Source organism: Typopeltis vanoorti, chromosome 4 (assembly GCF_054136105.1).
Source record: "Typopeltis vanoorti isolate ZY-2024b chromosome 4, IOZ_Tvanoo_1.0, whole genome shotgun sequence".
NCBI classification, from domain to species: Eukaryota; Metazoa; Arthropoda; class Arachnida; order Uropygi; family Thelyphonidae; genus Typopeltis; species Typopeltis vanoorti.
In genome coordinates, this window is record NC_143552.1 from 85,396,223 (window position 1) to 85,415,552 (window position 19,330).

Below are 19,330 nucleotides of genomic sequence, written 5' to 3' on the forward strand. Positions count from 1 at the left end.
ACCAGAGTGTACAGAGGATTTGAAATTGGAAGTGATCACTATTTAGTCTTGAGCAGATAAAATTGAATTTCATATTGAAAAGAATAACATGTAAGAAAGTTTTAAAGCGAATAAAAGTTGAGCAGCTCTCAGATGTGAACTGTAGACTAAAATACACAAAGATTATTGAAGAAAAAATGAAAGAGTTTGAGAACAGGAATCAAACCTTGGAGATTCAGTGGCAAACTCTGAAGAAAACATTGATTGATTCTGCCAGAGAGGCATGTGGTGAGGTTGTCTGTAAGGATAAAAAAAATCAGAACTCCCTGGTGGAGACAGGAAGTTAAAGAGGCAGTGAAGGAAAAGAAAAAAGCATATCAAAAGTTCCTGTCAAAGAAGTCAGCTTATGCTCTTAGAGAATATAGAGACAAATGCAAGAATGCTAAACACTGTGTAAAACTAGCTAAACAAAAGTCATGGGAGGACTTTGGCAAGAATATAGAAAATAAATATCAAGAAGGTGGCAAAATATTCTGGAGGTTGTTGAAAAAGCTTATGAATGGAGGAAGGTCTGCTGTAAAAGGAGTTAGAGATGATAAAGATGACATGAAAACGGGAGAAAAAGATATCCTTGAAGTATGGAGTAATTACTTTGAAAAACTGCTAAATGAAACAAGCAGTGATGACAGAACAGTGATAAAAAACACTGACCAGGCATGTAGTCAGGAATACATATCCATACTTGAAGTAGAAAAAGCCATCAAAAGCTTGAAATGTGGAAAGGCAGCAGGAGTAGATGATATTCGACCAGAAATGCTGAAGTATGGTGGTGTGAAAGTCTTACAGTGGCTGCACTGCATAGTTCAGAAGGACTGGACAGAGGGACGAATTCCCGATGATTGGAGTAGAGCTCTCATAGTACCCATATATAAAAGGGGAAATAAAACTGAATGTGAGAATTACAGAGGTATTTTCCTACTGAGTTTCCTGGCAAGATTTATACAAGTATACTTGAGAAACGGTTGAGAAGAATTGTGAAAGAACAAGCTGGATTCAGGCCAAATAGAGGCTGTCAGGATCAGATCTTCACTTGACATCAAATAGTTGAGAAAGCATGGGAATATAACAAAGATCTATATTTTGTCAATCTGGAAAAAGCATATGACAAGGTGCCAAGAGAGAAGCTATTCAATATGCTGCAGTTATATGGTGTCAATGGGGCATTATATCAAGCAATACTTGGTCTTTATTTCAGTTGTAAGTCAGCAGTTAGAATTGATTGAAGTACAGGAAGATGGTTTAATGTTAAATCTGGTGTGAGACAAGGATGTACTTTATCCCCTCTGTTATTCATTATCTATATGGATCACATTATGAAGGAAAGTGGTATTAAACATGATATCAAACTTGGAGATGTTAATGTCAGCTCTTTGCTTTATGTGGATGATGTTATACTTCTGAATAAATCCGCTACAAGTCTGCAAGATTCTCTGACTAAATTGAATAGCTGTTGTAATAGATATGGTATGAAGATCAGCAATAAAAAGACAAAGACAATGAAAATAGGCAGAATTATTGAAAATGTCAACTGTGTTGTGAATGGAGAACCTGTGGAACAGGTAAAACATTTCAGCTATTTAGGCACGATTTTTACTGAAGATGGTAAATTAAATATAGAAATAGACAACAGAATCAGCAAAGCTGGTATGGTGGGAAGTCAATTGAATAAATTCATATGGAATAAGAGAGAAATTAGTCGGAACACTAAATTAGCTGTATACAAGACAGTGTTCAAACCAGTTTTAACTTATGGATCTGAGAGCTGGGTCAGAAGTAAAACACTTGACCAAAGACTAGAGACCGCAGATATGAGAGTCATGAGAAAGATTAGGGGCACGAACAGATGTCATCAATGGCAATATCATATTAAAAACAAGGATATTAGGAAAGAACTTGACATTGTCAGCATCCAGGAATGCGTTAGCAGAGCTAATCTCAGGTGGTATGGTCACTTAAACAGAATGGGCGAGAAAAGATTAGCAAAACAAGTGTTCTCTTCCAGGTTGGCAGCAAAACGACCCAGAGGAAGACCAAGATATAGGTGGATTGATACAGTACAAAGTGCCTTAGATGATAGAAATATAAGATCTGATAATGTTGGAGTCTTGACAAGTAACAGACTGATTTGGAGGAAAATTGTGGATAGGAAATTAATAATGATGTAATTTTTTTTCATGTAGTACTATCATATCCTGTACACCCCTTGAGGGTACATAGCAGGAATTTGATGATGATGATATATGTTATTATTATTAAATTGAAGGTTTACTCATTTTGATAACATTCAAATTTATTTAATGACTAAAAACTGAGGTTTTGAGTAAAAGACTTTATTAATACACACGACTTGTTTCATCTGAGAACAGACTTCATCGGGTGTAAGCGAAAAGGACATAAAAAATATCAGAGAAAACCATATGAATACTGGATTTCTACACAGCAGAACGTATAAAACAACGGAGATTAGTGTTTAAATGGAAGAAAGAACTATGTGTGTGTGTGTGTGTGTGTATGAAGATTGAATGACTAGAATTGAGCACAACTTGTTTCAGATTGTATCAGCCTTCATCAGGTGCACATTAAAAAAGAAGAAATAACCAGTAAAGCCTGTGTAGCTCAGTAGAAGTGGCATTTGCACTCTGCGGCACTTGACCGCATGAAGAAAGGATTTGGTGGTCAAATCTAGTCGCCGACTAGAGGAAATTTTTCTAAGCCTTTTTTTCACCGGTTCCCGAGTTAGTCAATCTCTGGCATGGGCTAGCGGGTTTTTTTGTCCCGTAAACTCAAGAAAATCGACTGTCGAACCCACACTATTTTCAGACATTAAAAATATCGTGTTAGGGTTAGGGACCACGAGATGGCGGCACTAGCTTGATGCCTTCTTGACTGCATACCAATGAATCAGTGATAGCCTTGGGCCAGCTATCTCTCTGATTGGCTACCAGTGGAGATTGAACTGCCCACTCAGTCTCCAAAAAGTTAGATTGGTTAAACGGCCTCGCCTACTCCCTATATGTGAACAAATAGGCGTTAGCTGATTTGAGAACATAGAGGAAATAACTGTAAACAACACTGAAAGTTAGTGTATATATATATTTCAACGTTGAAACATTGAAGTCTGCACATTCAAAAGTGTGCCCTTGTTGGGCATATGCCTGCATATAGCATCTCGTGAACGGCTGTCATTGTGCTGCGGTCAAATATTGGCATTCGTGAGATGCTATACGCATGCATACACCCAACAATGAAGCCAACGAGGGAACAGTTTTGAATGCGCAGACTTCAACATTGAAATATATATACACTAACTTTCCGTGTTGTTTACAGTTATTTCCTCTATATTTTACTGGTTATTTCTTCTTTTTTAATGTGCACCTGCTGAAACCAGTTATGCTAGTACTAATAAACTTTGTTTTCATTTCTCTCGGTTCTAGTCATTCATTCTTTTTATAAAAAAAAAATATATATATATATATTTGGTATATATAAAATTTTTATTAAAATAATCATCTACATTTTACTTATTTTTTTTTATATTTGTACAATAAAACATATAAAATTCCTGGCTGAAAATGACAAATGATGGTACAACATGACTAAATTTTCTTTCTTTTTATTGTTGACCTTCATACCATATCTGTCACAACAATTATTCAGTTTAGTCAGGGAATCTTGCAGACTTGTAGCGGATTTACTTAGAAGTATAACATCATCCACATAAAGTAAAAAGCTGAATTTAACATCTCCAATTTTGATATCAGGTTTAATACCACAGTCCTTGGAAATTTATTTTTGCACTTGGTTAGACTATAGGTAAATATGACCTATAAGTATAGGTAAATATAGGTAATTGCCTATAAGTATAGGTAAATATGACCTCTGCTTCTGGCTTAGTATCGTATCACCACTCTGGGCCTGCCTCCCACTGATGAGACCCCAGTAAAGGTCGAAACCGGTCTGGGTAGTGGCCCTTCCCTTAATGCATTGTGGGAGATGCTGAGACAAGGAGTAATGAGAGCTTGGTTCACCTTTGCTACGAGTTGCCAAGGAATGCACCACCTTACCTCAGTCCTGAAGATATTTTCGGGTGCAAACTTTGTTTGCTTACACTTGGATAAAGGATTAAACTAAATTTATTATACCACAGTCCTTGTTATACAGCTTCTGTTTGGCCTGAACCCTTGTCATACACCTGATATGACATTAAACCATTAAACCTGTAATTCCTTCAATTCCAACAGCTGACTTGCAGCTCAAAATAGAGACTATGTATTACTCGATGTAATGTCCCATTTACACCATATAACTATACTGTTTTGAAAAGCTTTCCTTAAAATAAAATTATACTTAAGAAACTGTGTTATATGCTTAATTTGCTGTTCTTATTTCAAAACATTATCACACAATGAAGTAATGATATCAGTAAATAATTTATCGATTTCTTTTCAGTTTTATTTTGCTAGTAAAGAATGTGTACCAGCACCTATTGTTTTACAAAAAGTGCACTGAATACATATATCTACTATAGTTAAATACCAAATTATTAATCACATGAACACATATTTTATTTTATGAAAATATTTAAAATTATTACATTGTAACAATTACAGATTGTAACACACATGTATTTAATTGTTTCTATTATTTCTAATATTGTTCATTACCTACATTGATAAGATGTAAAATGAAATATTTGTTAAATTTAATTACCTATTAAATTTGTTTTGTATACACCACACACACACGTTATTACAAGACTAATAAATAGTAAGAATTTGGAATCCTTATAAGTCTGATTATAAAAATGTGTTGAAATTATATATTACAATAGCTATTCTAGCTAGACAGAATTTAATGAAAGTTGGGAGGATGTATATAAGATGTCCCTGGTATTCAGTTTTGGTTTCAGTTGGTCATTTTAATTGGAAAACTTTGGCAAAATTATTTGAGCTCATTAATAATTCTTAACTTTATGATGGAATTTAATGAAATTTGATATTTAGGATATCTGTTAAAATCTAACAGAACATTTCAGTTTTGGTTTTTCAATCTAATCATTTGTAATTACAGATTAGATAAATTCAAAATTCTATGCATATTAATGACCAAAAACAGTGTCATAAATATGCTAAAACTTTTTGGCACAGTTTTTACAAAAGTACTACCACTCATTAGCATTCTTATGATGACAGCAATCAAAAATTCAACTGTTAAAGAACATTCATTTGCAATGTGTATTTGGATGTGCAGTAATTTTTCTTATTGATCCAGTGCTCAGGTTGGCTAATGAACCGCCCCCCTCCCCCTTTCTTCATATAATCCCATTCTTCTTGCAGATTTTTTTAAACAAATAATTAGACTGTTTTTATTTGCAGAATGATTCTGAGCAATAATTCTTCCCTGGATTGATATTATTTAATTAAATTTGTGGTATTAGAGATGAAACTAACTGAAACTATTAAAATTTGTTGTCATTTAAGGTAAACCATTTAATTGATAACAAAATTGTGCACACAGTACATATTTCAAAAGAAGCCTCTAAGTTCAGTGGTTGTGATAACTGTTTCACTGTTGCAGAATATTATCATCAAGATTACTTGGTTATTTCATCTGCCTTTTTTTGCACCATACCATAAATTACTTGATGTACATGATCACTGTTCAGAAAATGGTCTGCAAATCCAAAAGAGTGCAACAAGAGCAGTGACAAACTGGCAGAATTTTTGAATTTCATTACTGCTCTTGGGACATCTGAGCATAAAATCAGCTTGAAAATTTATGCACTCATGTTGATGGGAAATTTGAGAAGCTTTATGCAATAGCACTCATATATTCGTAAGAAATGGACGATGTTGGAATGAATACCGTTTGCATAAGGATGGCATCCGTTATGAATGTTATAAGCAGCAGGCTAACATAGTCGCAACTGTTTTACAGAAAGCAAAGTCTGATTATGAAAAGAAACTGGCTCTGCGTGCTAAGGACAACCTACAAGAATTCTATCGATATACTGCAAGTAAAAGAAAGAATGAATATGAAAGAATAACTCTTCTAAATCCAGATGGCATGAGGGTTACAGATGCAGAAGAGGTTGTTCAGTTAATGAGTGCCCATTTCGTTAAAAGCTATCAACCTGGTGAACGCAACATTGAGCTCACTGTTACCTCTTCACTAGATGAAGAAACGCAGGTGTGTGAGGCTGAGGTATTAGAGCTGTTGCACAAACTAAATAAGAATTCAGTAATAGGGACTGATGGAATATTAGCATGTGTGCTAAAAGAGTGTTCAGCTGAACTCCATTCCTTTGACCAAGATGTTTAATATGAGTCTCAGAACAGGGAAAATTCCACAGGAATGGAAGGAATGTATGGTAATTCCATTGCACAAGGGTGGTGCAAAGATCGATGTATCCAGCTATCGACCAATTAGTATCTCAGGAGTGGTGGTGAAGATTTTGGAAAAATTAGTTAGGGCCTGCGAAATGGGTTGACAGTGAATCTCTACTTTGCAATGAGCAACATGGGTTTACTAAGGGAAGGTCATGTTTTAGCAACTTGCTCACATTCTATAACAATGTTACCATTGAACTAGAGAAAGGGAATGGATACACCATGATACTTTTGGATTTTGCTAAGGCTTTTGACAGAATACAGCATGGCAGACTGCTGCATAAATTGGAGAAAATGGGTTTGGGTTATACAAAATATTAGCATGGATAAGAGGATGGCTGACTGACAGATATCAAAAAGTGGTATATGGGGGATCTGGTCTGTAAGGTTTAAGTTAACAAGTGGTATACCACAAGGATCAGTGCTTGGTCTGCTGTTATTCATTGTACATTAATGATATTGGGAAGGATTTGACAAATGACATACAATTATTTGCTAATGATGCATTGGAAAATGGGTGTCATTTCAATGTTAGTAAATGTCAAGTCATTCACTTTGGCATGATTAGATATCCAATGTCATATTATATTGGTGGGATTAGGCTAGAAGAAATGTTGAGGCTAGGGATCTTGAAGTGTTAATAGATAGGAAGTTGAAGTTCAGGGAGCCATGTAGCAAAGATTGCAAACACAACTGAAAAGATAATTGAGTTGTATTTGAAACTCAATTGATTTCAATTGATGGAATTTTTCAATTTATGGAGTGGTGGGGAAAGGACGAGAGGGTATCCTTGGAAGCTGAGAATGAAGGCTTCCAAGAAGGATGTGAGGGCTAGATTTTCCAATGCTGAAACGAAAGTTCATATGTAAAGATAAGGATGTTATTTTGCCTCTTTACAAGGCCTTGATAAGACCTCACTTGAACTGTTGTGCACAGGTCTGATCTCCTGGTTTCTGTTGTGATTCTGATGTATTGGAGAGAGTACAAAGGAGAGTGTTTGAAATGATATCAGGATTGCAAGGATGCCCTCTCGTCCTTTCCCCACCCTCCATAAATTGAAAAATTCCATCAATTGAAATCCTGTATGATTCTTTCAAAAGTTTGTAAGTCTCAATCATATCACCCCTCTTTCTCCTGTGTGCTAGTGTCTGCAGTCTACAAATTCTCAATCCTTACAAACTTCTGAAAGGGTCATACAGGATTTCAGTTTATGGTGGGTGGGGAAAGGACAAGAGGGCATCCTTGGAAGCTGAGAATGAAGGCTTCCAAGAAGGATGTGAGGGCTAGATTTTTCTCTCATATGGTGGTGTGTGATTGGAATGGATTGCCATTGGATGTTGTTAGTGCAACCAGTGTGAATGAATTCAAGAATAAGTATGATAATTGGTGTGTGTGTGTGTGTAGTATGTGGCCTCCCTCGATGAGTCTCTGACTCCCTGGAGGTATCTCTTAATAATAATGATATACAGATGAACACCTCCATATGAATATTATAGGGACATTGAAACTGACCAGGTCTGAAAATGTGAGTCTGTTTACACCTCCATATGAATATTATAGGGACATTGAAACTGACCAGGTCTGAAAATGTGAGTCTGTTTACATCTGCATCCCCCTAATTCAGACCAGTTAACTTATTAATTTAAATACCTCCAGTTTCTAGTCAGCGTGTTTTGAGATGAACCATTAAAGTTGCAGGCACTGATTTGAGATTGACTGCTGTTTCTCACATGGGCAGCAATATATAGCCTTCACCTGGGCGAGTAGCAGTAAAGATCTTCAATAGAAAGGCTTTATTATAAGCTTTCGCTTATAATAAAGCCATAATGCTATATTATACATTAGCCATAATGTAGATGAAATATATTTTATATTAATAATTGATCCATATTATTGTACACTCATACTAAAGAAGCTAGTATTTGAGCCAGTTGAAAATAAAATCAAAACTGTTATGGTGGGGAACCATTTGAATTAATTTATATGGAATAAAATAGAAAATAGAAACACTCAACTAGCAGCATACGTGACAGTATGTCATCTCTTGCAAAACATATGCAATGACTCATTTGATATCATGGTCCTCCTCAACTCAACTCTGTCATACCATGGCAACAGACTCACTTATCTTAACTCTCTCACTCTTTTCTTTTGCTACTTTCAGTAACTCTTTCATGTCCTCCCATATACCATACTTATCTCCTTTCAAATCATTCATTCCAACGAAAACAATCAACTCTTTCACTTTATCCTTTGCATTCTAATAACGTTACTAACATCATTAATTTTCACACCTGGGAAGCACATTTTGTCACCCTCTCGCCAGGCACACCTCTTATAACAGTATTGCTGTACAAGACTTTCTCCTTAATTTTTCCTTCTCTCTTACTCAAGCATTTCTTTCTCTTTTCTTGCACTTCTTACTTCCTGTTGAATTGGATTTTAACGGTATTGATGCAAACACAGATTGATAAGAAAATAACTATTTATTAACTTAAAAGCTAATATTTCGCTGGTATTATATCCAGCATCTTCAGAGCACACAAGCAAAGTTTGTTACAATAGCAAGACAACCACAATCCGCTGTAACAGTGGGACTAGTATAAGTAATTGCAGCATGCAACACAAGACTAAAGTGCTAATTTGGCACCATCTAAGTTAAAAAAAAAAAAAAAAAAAAAAGTAGTCCAAAGTTTTGAAAAAAAAAAAATTTAATTTGGTCTTAGGATGACTGCCTCCCAAATCTTTGGTAAATTTATACAGCCATACTTGTTGAGGTTTGGAGTATGTTTTAAGGCTTCTGTTGATTCCAGGAACAACCTCTCTGACTTGTAGAAGCTTCTGTGCAGTACTTTTGTTTGTTTGTTTTTCAATTGATCCTGTGTGCAGGGGTATTCAAAGCATGGTCTGTCAGACCCGACTTGCCGTGGCAAAAGTGCCAGATATATATTTTTTTTCACTGAGGTGGATGTCTGCAGTTCTTCCTGTCTGTCCGTAGTAAGCTCGATGACATGAACAGGGCACTTCATAGACTCCTGGATGTGATAAAGGAGTGAATCTGTCCTCAGGTGAACAGATGAGAATTGCCAATTTCACATAAGGTTTAAATACAGTGCGTAGTTGGTGTTTATTAAGCACCCTAGATATCTTTTCATATCAATCTGTGTTCACATCAATACCGTTAAAATCCAGTTCAACATGTGTGAGGAACATATTAGCATTTCCAGACTTCTTACTTCCTGTTCTCAACTGAACCACTCACCACACGTTTGATTTGTTCTAGCTCACACTTCATCCTGTGTATCACTCCACATAACCATTACTCCCTCATTATGGCCAGCTCTTCGTATCTATCATGCTACTATTCTTTTGATCATCACTCTCTCTCACACACACACACACACACACAATCCTATCTTCAGCTACAGTGTTGCACTCATTTTCACATGTATTCTCTGTTACATCTACTGCTTTAATCTCTTGGCCTGACCTGCTCTTCTGACATTTGCTTTCGTAGTAGCATTTTCAGCACTCTCTGCCACCACTCTCGTTTTTCAAACTGTGAGGAACATATTAGCATTTCCAGACTTCTTACTTCCTGTTCTCAGCTGAACCACTCACCACATGTTTGATTTGTTCTAGCTCACACTTCATCCTGTGTATCACTCCACATAACCATTATCTCCCTCATTATGGCCAGCTCTTCGTATCTATCATGCTACTATTCTTTTGATCATCTCTCTCTCTCTCTCACACAATCCTATCTTCAGCTACAGTGTTGCACTCATTTTCACATGTATTCTCTGTTACATCTACTGCTTTAATCTCTTGGCCTGACCTGCTCTTCTGACATTTGCTTTCGTAGTAGCATTTTCAGCACTCTCTGCCACCACTCTCGTTTTCAAACTAAAATCCATTCCTCTTCAGTAATGAGTACATTTCACAGACGTTGCATTGAATGAAGTCCTCCGGTTGAATTCCTTGAACAATGATGCTTTGGTCACTATGGTTCTGCTTCTTATCAGTGCAATGTAAAACACTAAAACTCACTCTGTGTCCACTCTATTACCTCACATATGATTATTTTTGGTCAAATATCACATTCTTCTCCAGATACTTTTCTACATTTTAGGTTTTATATATACACTCTGATTGTATTCCTCTTGAATAATTTCTACAAATGCTCTCTCACTACATATCTTGTTGAGCAGTCTTTCAAAGTAATTACTTGAGGTATCCAGAATATCTCTACAAAACATACTTTTTTTTATTGCCACCAGTTACTCTCTCATGTTTTTTTTTTAATGTAGTGATGTACATTTTATTAATATTAAAATGTGAACCTAAGGGATTATAACATCTGTTAATTGTAGCAAGTGTAAGCATCATTTTGGCTGTCGACTTTACTAAGCTTATTTCTACCTTAGATGGCCACCCCAATCGGTCATCCTAATTTTACAACTTAGCTGTTGTTCTGAAATGGTCATATTTTCTGTAATTCACAGTGTACAGGTTGCCAGCAGCTGAACATAAAAAGGCATCACATATTATAAGGATGGCACAGTTGTAAAAACATTAATATCATACAGATATTTTTATCCATTCTTACTTCGGTGGAAGATCACATGCGCTGGGTGATAACTTTCAGAGTATATCACAAGCTAAAAAAAAAAAAAGAAAAAAAAAAGTGATTCAGTACAGATTCACAAGAATGTGGTATCGCTTCCAACATAGCTAGCTAGCTGTAGGAGTTTGGCAAAAAAAGTTGCAATGGAGTTCTTATTTATGATCAAGCAAACAGAGGTTTCTTATATTGGAATTACCATGAAAAAATATGGCTTAATATTAAGACTTTGATCCAAGACTCCTAAAGAAATCTTCAATTCTTAAAATACATAAATTAAAAAAATATCAATAAGAAAATAACCTAATAGATTTTACTTGTAAAATCACTTTGTGTTATACCTGCTGTAAATGATTTTTAAGAAGTAAATATAAAATATATTAAAGTTTATTTCTTTTGAAGGGCAAACCAACTAGTACCAATCCAGTTGCTAGTATTTTTGCATGGACATTAGGCTTAGAACATCGTGCCAAGTTAGATGGAAACTCTGATTTAAAAAGGTGAGTTATCTCATCTCTAATAACATAAATATAATTTTTGGCTTTAAAATTTGCTGTAAATTACTGCATGGTATTGAAAAGGTGACATTTCAAACAGTGCAAAATCTCAAATTTAATCTCTCCTCCCTTCCCCCCCCCCTTTTTCCAGAAATTGAGTCTGAATGCTCTGTATGGACCATGTATTACTCCACAAACTAGTCTATCTGGAAAAGTGGAAAAAAATTAACATGCTAATAAAGAATATGCTTCCACTAGTATGCGGAATAATTGTCTACCAATTTGGATTACAATTGAAATGTTTTCTAGAACACAAGGAACATTTATAAGGACTAATTGAAGGCTAATTAGAAACTAAAACAAAATTAAAAACTGTATTTTTAATTTTGTGTATTGGTTGGTTAGAATATTTTAGATTCATACCTGTGAGGATGCACTAATTTCAGAATCAACATGCTGTTCCAATAAATGAATTTTTTTTAAAAAATAATAAATAATATTGTTGCAATTAGGATTGACTCGGGATGTATGCATTTATAAGATTAAAATTTAACTGACTAGAACCCGAGAAAGTATAACAAAAACCTTTAATAAATCATGACTAGTTTCATCGGTATTCTGACTTCTTCAGGTGAGTAAGAAATAACATAAGACTTATAAAAAATAACAAGGTAAAAAACATGGACTGCCTAGCTTAATAAAAAGAAACAGAATAGTAACAGTCATCTTTGAATAAGTGACTGCATGCTACTGTTGGCATGAGCAGAATGTTGTGACAGCTAATTTTAGAGTGCCAGTATTGGATTACTGCGCTATGTGAATCAGGCAAATTGTAGCTTAGATTGTTGTTCAAGTGTGAAGGGTCCAGAACTATTTCTTTTGATTCTATAATACGTCTTTCAAATTCATCCTTACATATATATTAATTGGTTGTGTGGTCCCAATCAACTTGGTGTTGCCATTCTTCAAGGTTAGAGTTTGTGGAGAAGAGCACATGACTGGAAAGGGCGCTTGCTCATGTTCTACTGTAGGAGGTGTCACGTCTATGTTCCTCAAGACGAAGTGAAACAGATTTATCTGTCTGGCCAAAATAAGGTCGACCACAGTCGCACATAACTTTATGAACACCAGGAAAATGCAGTTGGTTGTGTTTTGGTTTTGGTCGACTCAGAAAAGAACGAAGTTTTGGCAGAGTAGTATAGTCGGTCTTTATGCTGAATTTCTTCATAATCTTAGATAGTTTTCACATAGCACAGTAATCCAATACTCTAAAATTAGCTGTCTCACACATTCTACTCATGCCAACAGTAGTATGCGGTCACCTATTCAAATATGACTTACTATTCTGTTTCTTTTTATTAAGCTAGAAAGACTCATTGGTTGCATGGGTTTCTTGTATGATGGCAATGTCAATTCTGTTGTCATGAAGAAGTCTAGTAAGACATTCACTCTTAGCCCTGCTGATACTTTCTATATGCAGCTGGCAGACACTGAGCAGTTGTCCAAGAGACTGAGTCTTAGGGCACTTCTGGTTGACAGGATGAGTCCTAGTTTCTGTCATTGTAACCTGGTTTGCATATGCATGTACACTAATCCAGGAGATCCTAAGATAGTCTGGATGGCCAAGTCGTCCTAGCTCTTTTAGTGTTATCCAGAATGCACCATGTGGAGGGAAGCTAGAGTTGCATCCCAATTCGTCCTCCATTCAGCAAAATACTGGTACATATCCTATCTAGGAACATTTTTAAGGCTTTTTCATTTAAAGGCAGTCCAATATTAAAGTAGCATGGGTTTCCTCCTACTTGAAACTTTGGTTCTGCATCCCACAAAATAGACAGATCAGTTAAGGGCATCTACAGTTAACAAACATAATAAACTAGCTTTATAGCCTTCATTATTTCTGCAATAATTCTACTCAAAGCAATTATTTGTAATAGTGGATTGTAGTCTTTAAGAAACATATTGTGAGTAATGGCTATTTCACATATCAGGAGTAGATGGAGTGAAAGAGGAGGAAGAAATTTTGATTCAGTGGATTAGCAGCAGTTGACTGTGAATAGATGTCGAACCTCTGGAACAGCGCCTAAATCTAAATGTTTCAGATAAGATTTGTGCAGTCATACTCAAGAAGAGGCTGGGCAATTGTGGAAGAGAGACTTGGAGAAGAACAAGCTTAGCAAATAGTTAAGAAATAAAATGAAAAAAAAATAATAAAAATAAAAAAGTGCCAAGAAAAAAGATGTTTAAATTTCCACAACACTTATAATGGTATAAATGAAACATTATGGAGAGCAATTAGTACAAACTCAGCAGTTTTATTGAAGGAAATACAAGATGATTTGATGGTGAAGCATATGTAAGACAAGGATACACACTATATCCACTGTTATTCTTCATTTATATGAATAACATAATGAAGGAAAGTGTCATTAAATCTGATACCAGAATTGGGGATGTTAATCTCAGTTCTTTATTTTATGTGAATGATGCAATATATAACATTCATTCCTAAATAAACTAAGTACAAGGGCTGTTCGATAAGTCCATGCAAAGTCTAAGAAATGGCACTACCAGTATGTATCGAGGTTATTTTTACTTGCTGGCAACTGTTGGAGGATCACACACTAAGTTTCAGTCAGCTAGATCTGTTACTCTATGTTTGGCGTTCATTTGAATCAATCAAGTACCATGATTTGTGAAAAATGGATGAGAAAGAATTTCATGTAGTGATTAAACATTACTTTTTGAAAGAGAAAACGGCTCAGGAAACCAAAGTTAAGCTTGATAAACATTATGGTGAGTCTACCCCTTCAATTAGAACGGTATATAAGTGGTTTAGCAACTTACGAAGTGGCCATATGAGTACAAGTGACGCTGAACGTTTTGGATGCTCTGTTGAGGTCACTACTCCAGAAATTATTTTAAAAAAATCCATGATATGGTGATGGATGATAGAAGAGTGAAGGTGTATGAAATTGCTAAGGCTGTCAGCATCTCAGCCATAATACATAATATTTTAAATGAACATTTACATATGAGAACATGCACCTATCTGCAAAATGGGTGCCATGTTTACTCACACTGGATCAAAAGCATCAACATGTGAACTGTTGCAAGGACAGCTTGAAGCTGTTTCAATGGAATCCAGAGGAATTTTTGCATTGTTTCATAACAGTGGGCGAAACTTGGATTCATCACTACCAGCCTGAGACCAAAGAACAGTCAAAATAATGGGTTGCAAGTGGGAATCTGCACCAAAGAAAGCTTAAACCGTTCCTTCAGCAGGAAAAGTTATGGCCACCATCTTCTGGGATGCTCATGGCATAATTTTCATAGACTTCTTGGAAAAGGGCAAAACAATTACCAGAGTATATTATGCATTTTTGCTGGATCGTTTAAATAATGAAATAAAGGAAAAACGACCACACTTGGCTAAAAGGAAGATTCTTTTTCACCACGACAACACACCCGCTCACTCTTCTGCAATCGCAACTGCAAAATTGTTTGATTTATGCTACAAAGTCCTTTCGCATCCCCCCCACACACACACTCTCCAGATTTGGCTCACTTGGACTACTATCTGTTTCCAAACATGAAAAAATGACTGGCAGGAAAGAGATTTTCATCAAACGATCAGGTGATTGCTGAAACAACTACCTATTTTGAAGAGTTGGACAAATCATACTATATGGATGGGATCAAAAAACTTGAGCATTGTTGGACCAAGTGAGTAGACCTCAAAGGAGACTATGTTGAAAAATAAAAAAAAATGAAGAAAACAAAAAAATTGTTTTCTTCATTTTTGCATGGACTTATCGAACAACCCTTAAACACATTTGCAGGAATTCTTAAATGAATTGAATAACTGTTCTAGCATGAAAACCAGCAGACTGTGAAAATAGAAACAGTGAAAACATCAGCTGCATCCTAAATGAAGAGCTTATTGAACAGATAGAACATTTCTAACTATTTAGGCACAATATTTACTGAAGATGGCCAATTAAATGTGGAAATAAACAGTAGAATAAGCAAAGCTAGTGTGGTCAGGAACCACATCAATAAATTTATATGAAATGAAAGTGAAATTTTCTTTGAAAGTCCATTAAATGAAACAAGCAGTGACAGAACAGTAGTAGAAAATATTCAAGACAAATACAAACAAAAGTACATAGTCAATACTTAACATAGAAAACACCGTAAAAATTTGAAATGTGGGAAGGCAGCTTGAGTAGATGATATTCAGTCAGATATACTTAAATGTTGTTATTATTAAGATAGATCTTCAGGAAGTCAGGCATTCATTAAGGGAGGCCACATACTACATGCACCACTTGTCATTCTTATTCTTGAAATAATTCACACACCAACATCCATTGGCAATCCATTCCAATCACGCGCCAGCCTATGAGAGAAAAATGTAACCATCATTCCGTTTTAGCAGCATTCATTCTCAGCTTCCAAGGATTCCCTCTAAATGAAAATTCCTTCAACTGAAATCTTGTATGATCCTTTCAGAAGTTGGTAAGTCTCAATCACATCACCCCTCTTTCTCCTGTTTGCTAATATCTGCAATCAACTAATTGTCAATCTGTCTTCATAATAAGTATTTCCACAATCTTGATATCATTTTAATAGTCTCCTTTGCACTCTCTCCACTGTATCAGAATCGCAATGAAAACCTGGAGACCAGACCTGTACACATTAGTCCAACTGAGGTCTTATCAAGGCCTTGTAAAGAGGCAAAATAATATCCTTATCTTTACATGTCAAAGTTTGTTTTGGCATTGCAATTATCTTTTGAGTTGTATTTGCAATCTTTGCTGCATGGTCCACTAACTTCAAATTGCTATCTACTAACACTTCAAGATCCCCAGCCCGATCAGTTTCTTCTAGCATAATCCCACCAATGTAATAAGACATTGGATATCTAATCATATGCATGACTTTACATTTACTGACATCCATTTTCCCATGCCCACAGTTCCAACCTATTCCAATCATTCTGCAAGTACTGCATATCAGCAGCATTCCTGATTACCCTGCCTAATCTTTGCATCATCAGCAAATAGCTGTATATCAAATCCTTCCCAGTGTCATTAATGTACAGATTGAATAACAGTAGAGCCGGGACTAATTCTTGTGGTACATCACTAGTTATCTTAAATCTTGCACACTCACATCTTCCATATACCACTTTTTGATATCTGTCAGTCAGATATCCTTTTATCCACGCTGTTTTATAATCCAAACCCATATTCTCCAATTTATGCAACAGTCTTCCAAAACGTATTCTGTCAAAAGCCTTATGAAAATCCAAATGTATCATGGTGTATCCATTCCCCTTGTCTAGTTCAAAGGAAACATTATTATAGAGTGTGAGCAAGTTGCTAAAACATGACCTTTTCACTGTTAACTCATTTCTGAATGCAAGCCCTAACCAATTTTTCCAAAATCTTCACCACCATTCCTGAGATACTGATTGGTCAATAGTTGGATACATTGATCTTGCACTACCCTTGTGCAATGGGATTAGCATACATTCTTTCCATTTCTGCAGAATCTTCCCTGTTCTGACTCAAATTATATAGCCTGGTCATAGAAATTGTCAGCTCAACTGAACACTCTTTTAGCACCTGTGCTGATATCCCATCAGTCCCTTTTTGCTGAATTCTTATTCAGTTTGTGCAACATCTGTAATATCTCCTCTTCATACACCTGAATTTCTTCATTCAGCGAACTCGATATTGCATACACCAGGTTGATAGCTTTAAGCAAAATAAGCACTCATTAATTGAACAACCTCTTCTGCATCTGTCACCCTCACACCAACTGCATTCAGAAGAGTTATTCTTTCATATTCATTCTTTCTTTTGCTTTCTAGATAGAGTTCTTGTGGGTTGTCTTTAGCTTGCAGAGCCAGTTTCTTTTCATACTTAGATTTAGCTTTCTGTACAACAGTTGTGAATAAAATAGCCTACTGCTTATAATTTTCATACTGGACTTCATCCTTATGCACACGGTATTCCTTCCACATCATCCTTTTCTTACGAATCTCTTGCTTAATAAGATTATATATCCGTTTGACTCCTAACCTATTTATTTAATCAGGGGTGCTTAAGGGTCAAAGCTATAAACTGAGAGGAGACCTCCCCATAGCCTTTAAAGGAATGCGGAGAACTGACCAGGGCTTCTGACCTAATGTCCAATCCTCACCTTCTCGTGGTGCACCCTGTTGGGTATCTACCTGGATACCGAACAAACGAGAATGGACTGGCAATTTGGGATTTAGCCGACCAAATTGTATTCTTATTGGCTTAAACCAAAATACAAAATGATGGTACAACATGACAAAATTTCATGCGGGCTGGGGCGTCACCCGGTTAAACAAGACCCGCATTGTTTTTGGCAGGGCAAACAGCGAAAAAGTCAGCTACTGGAATAAATCTGAAAACACACCCCAACTCAACATCACCAGAATTAAAGATCAGTACTATCAACATAAGAAGCCTGAATGGCAAAGAAATGGAGCTAGCTGAGAAATTAGATAAGTACCAAATTGACATAATAGGGGTGACTGAAACAAAAAAGACAAAAACTGGTGAAATCTTTCTGAGCAATAAATACAAAATGTCATATTCAGGCAATGACAATCAAGGAAAAGAAGGAGTAGCCATAGTTATTCAACACTAAATACAAGGCTAATCTTCTTGAATGGCAGGCAGTCTAAGTAGAGTGATGTGGGCAAATGGGGAACTAGACAATGAGACCTATTTGTGACTATGGTCCCACAGAAGGTTCTACTAAGGTAGAAGTGGGAGAATTTTTTAATGCTTTGGCGAAAGCAGACACAATGAAAAAGGAAAAGTTGGTCCTTGTTGGGGATCTAAATAGCAGAGTAGGAAATGATTGTCAGACATACAAAAAATATTTTGGGAAAATTTGGAGAAAAGAGCAAAGCTAATAATAATGCGAATACCTGTTGGATTTCTGCTCAGGACATGGACTGGTTATTACTAACACCATGTTCCAACATAAAAATGTGCACAAATTCACATGGAGAGAAGAGGCATGGAATAAGAAAAGTCTCATTGACTATGTTGTTGTTGATAGTGATGTTTTCTCCCTGGTGCAGGACACCAGAGTGTACAGAGGATTTGAAATTGGAAGTGATCACTATTTAGTCTTGAGCGGGATAAAATTGAATTTCATATTAAAAAGAATAACATATAAGTTATTATTTGGTCCTTTTCATTAAGATTGAAACATGCTATTGGATTTTTAAGACCCTGGATTTAATAAAACATTTATACATAATTGTATACTAGTTTTGCTAGCTGTAACTGTCAAGATGAGAAAGGTTATGCTGGTATTAAATACAAAAACAAGAGGATGTAGTAACGGTTTAAAACAGTTAGACAAATTGGAGAGAACACGTGACATCACACTCATAAAGCGTGATGACTTAGTTATTGTTATTAACTCGCGTTTTATAATTTTCCGCGTAATTTAGTTCTACTAAACTTAACGATTTTAACAGATTTTTCCACATGCCTTTTAATATTATTTTCTGGTTTCTATTGAGGTTATTTCCTGTTCGTAGGACTACTGCAGCTTCTTTAAAGGTTCTACATCTATAATCCTCTTCGATATATGGCAGTAGATTGGGATAACAGTTCCATGCCATATATTGAAGAGGATTATAGATGTAGAACCTTTAAAGAAGCTGCAGTAGTCCTACGAACAGAAAATAACCTCAATAGAAACCAGGGAATAATATTAAA

The 19,330-nt window shown here is 35.8% G+C and overlaps 1 protein-coding gene across 1 annotated transcript in view; it reads left to right on the forward strand.

Annotated features, from left to right (window-relative positions):
* Window positions 1-19,330, forward strand: part of LOC150107469 (isocitrate dehydrogenase [NADP], mitochondrial-like) — a 192,837-nt gene that overhangs the window by 149,522 nt on the left and 23,985 nt on the right. The window contains exon 9 of the mRNA XM_090391891.1: window positions 11,455-11,552. Within this exon, the coding sequence (XP_090248017.1) occupies window positions 11,455-11,552 (98 nt within the window). The remainder of the gene's footprint in view (window positions 1-11,454; window positions 11,553-19,330) is intronic.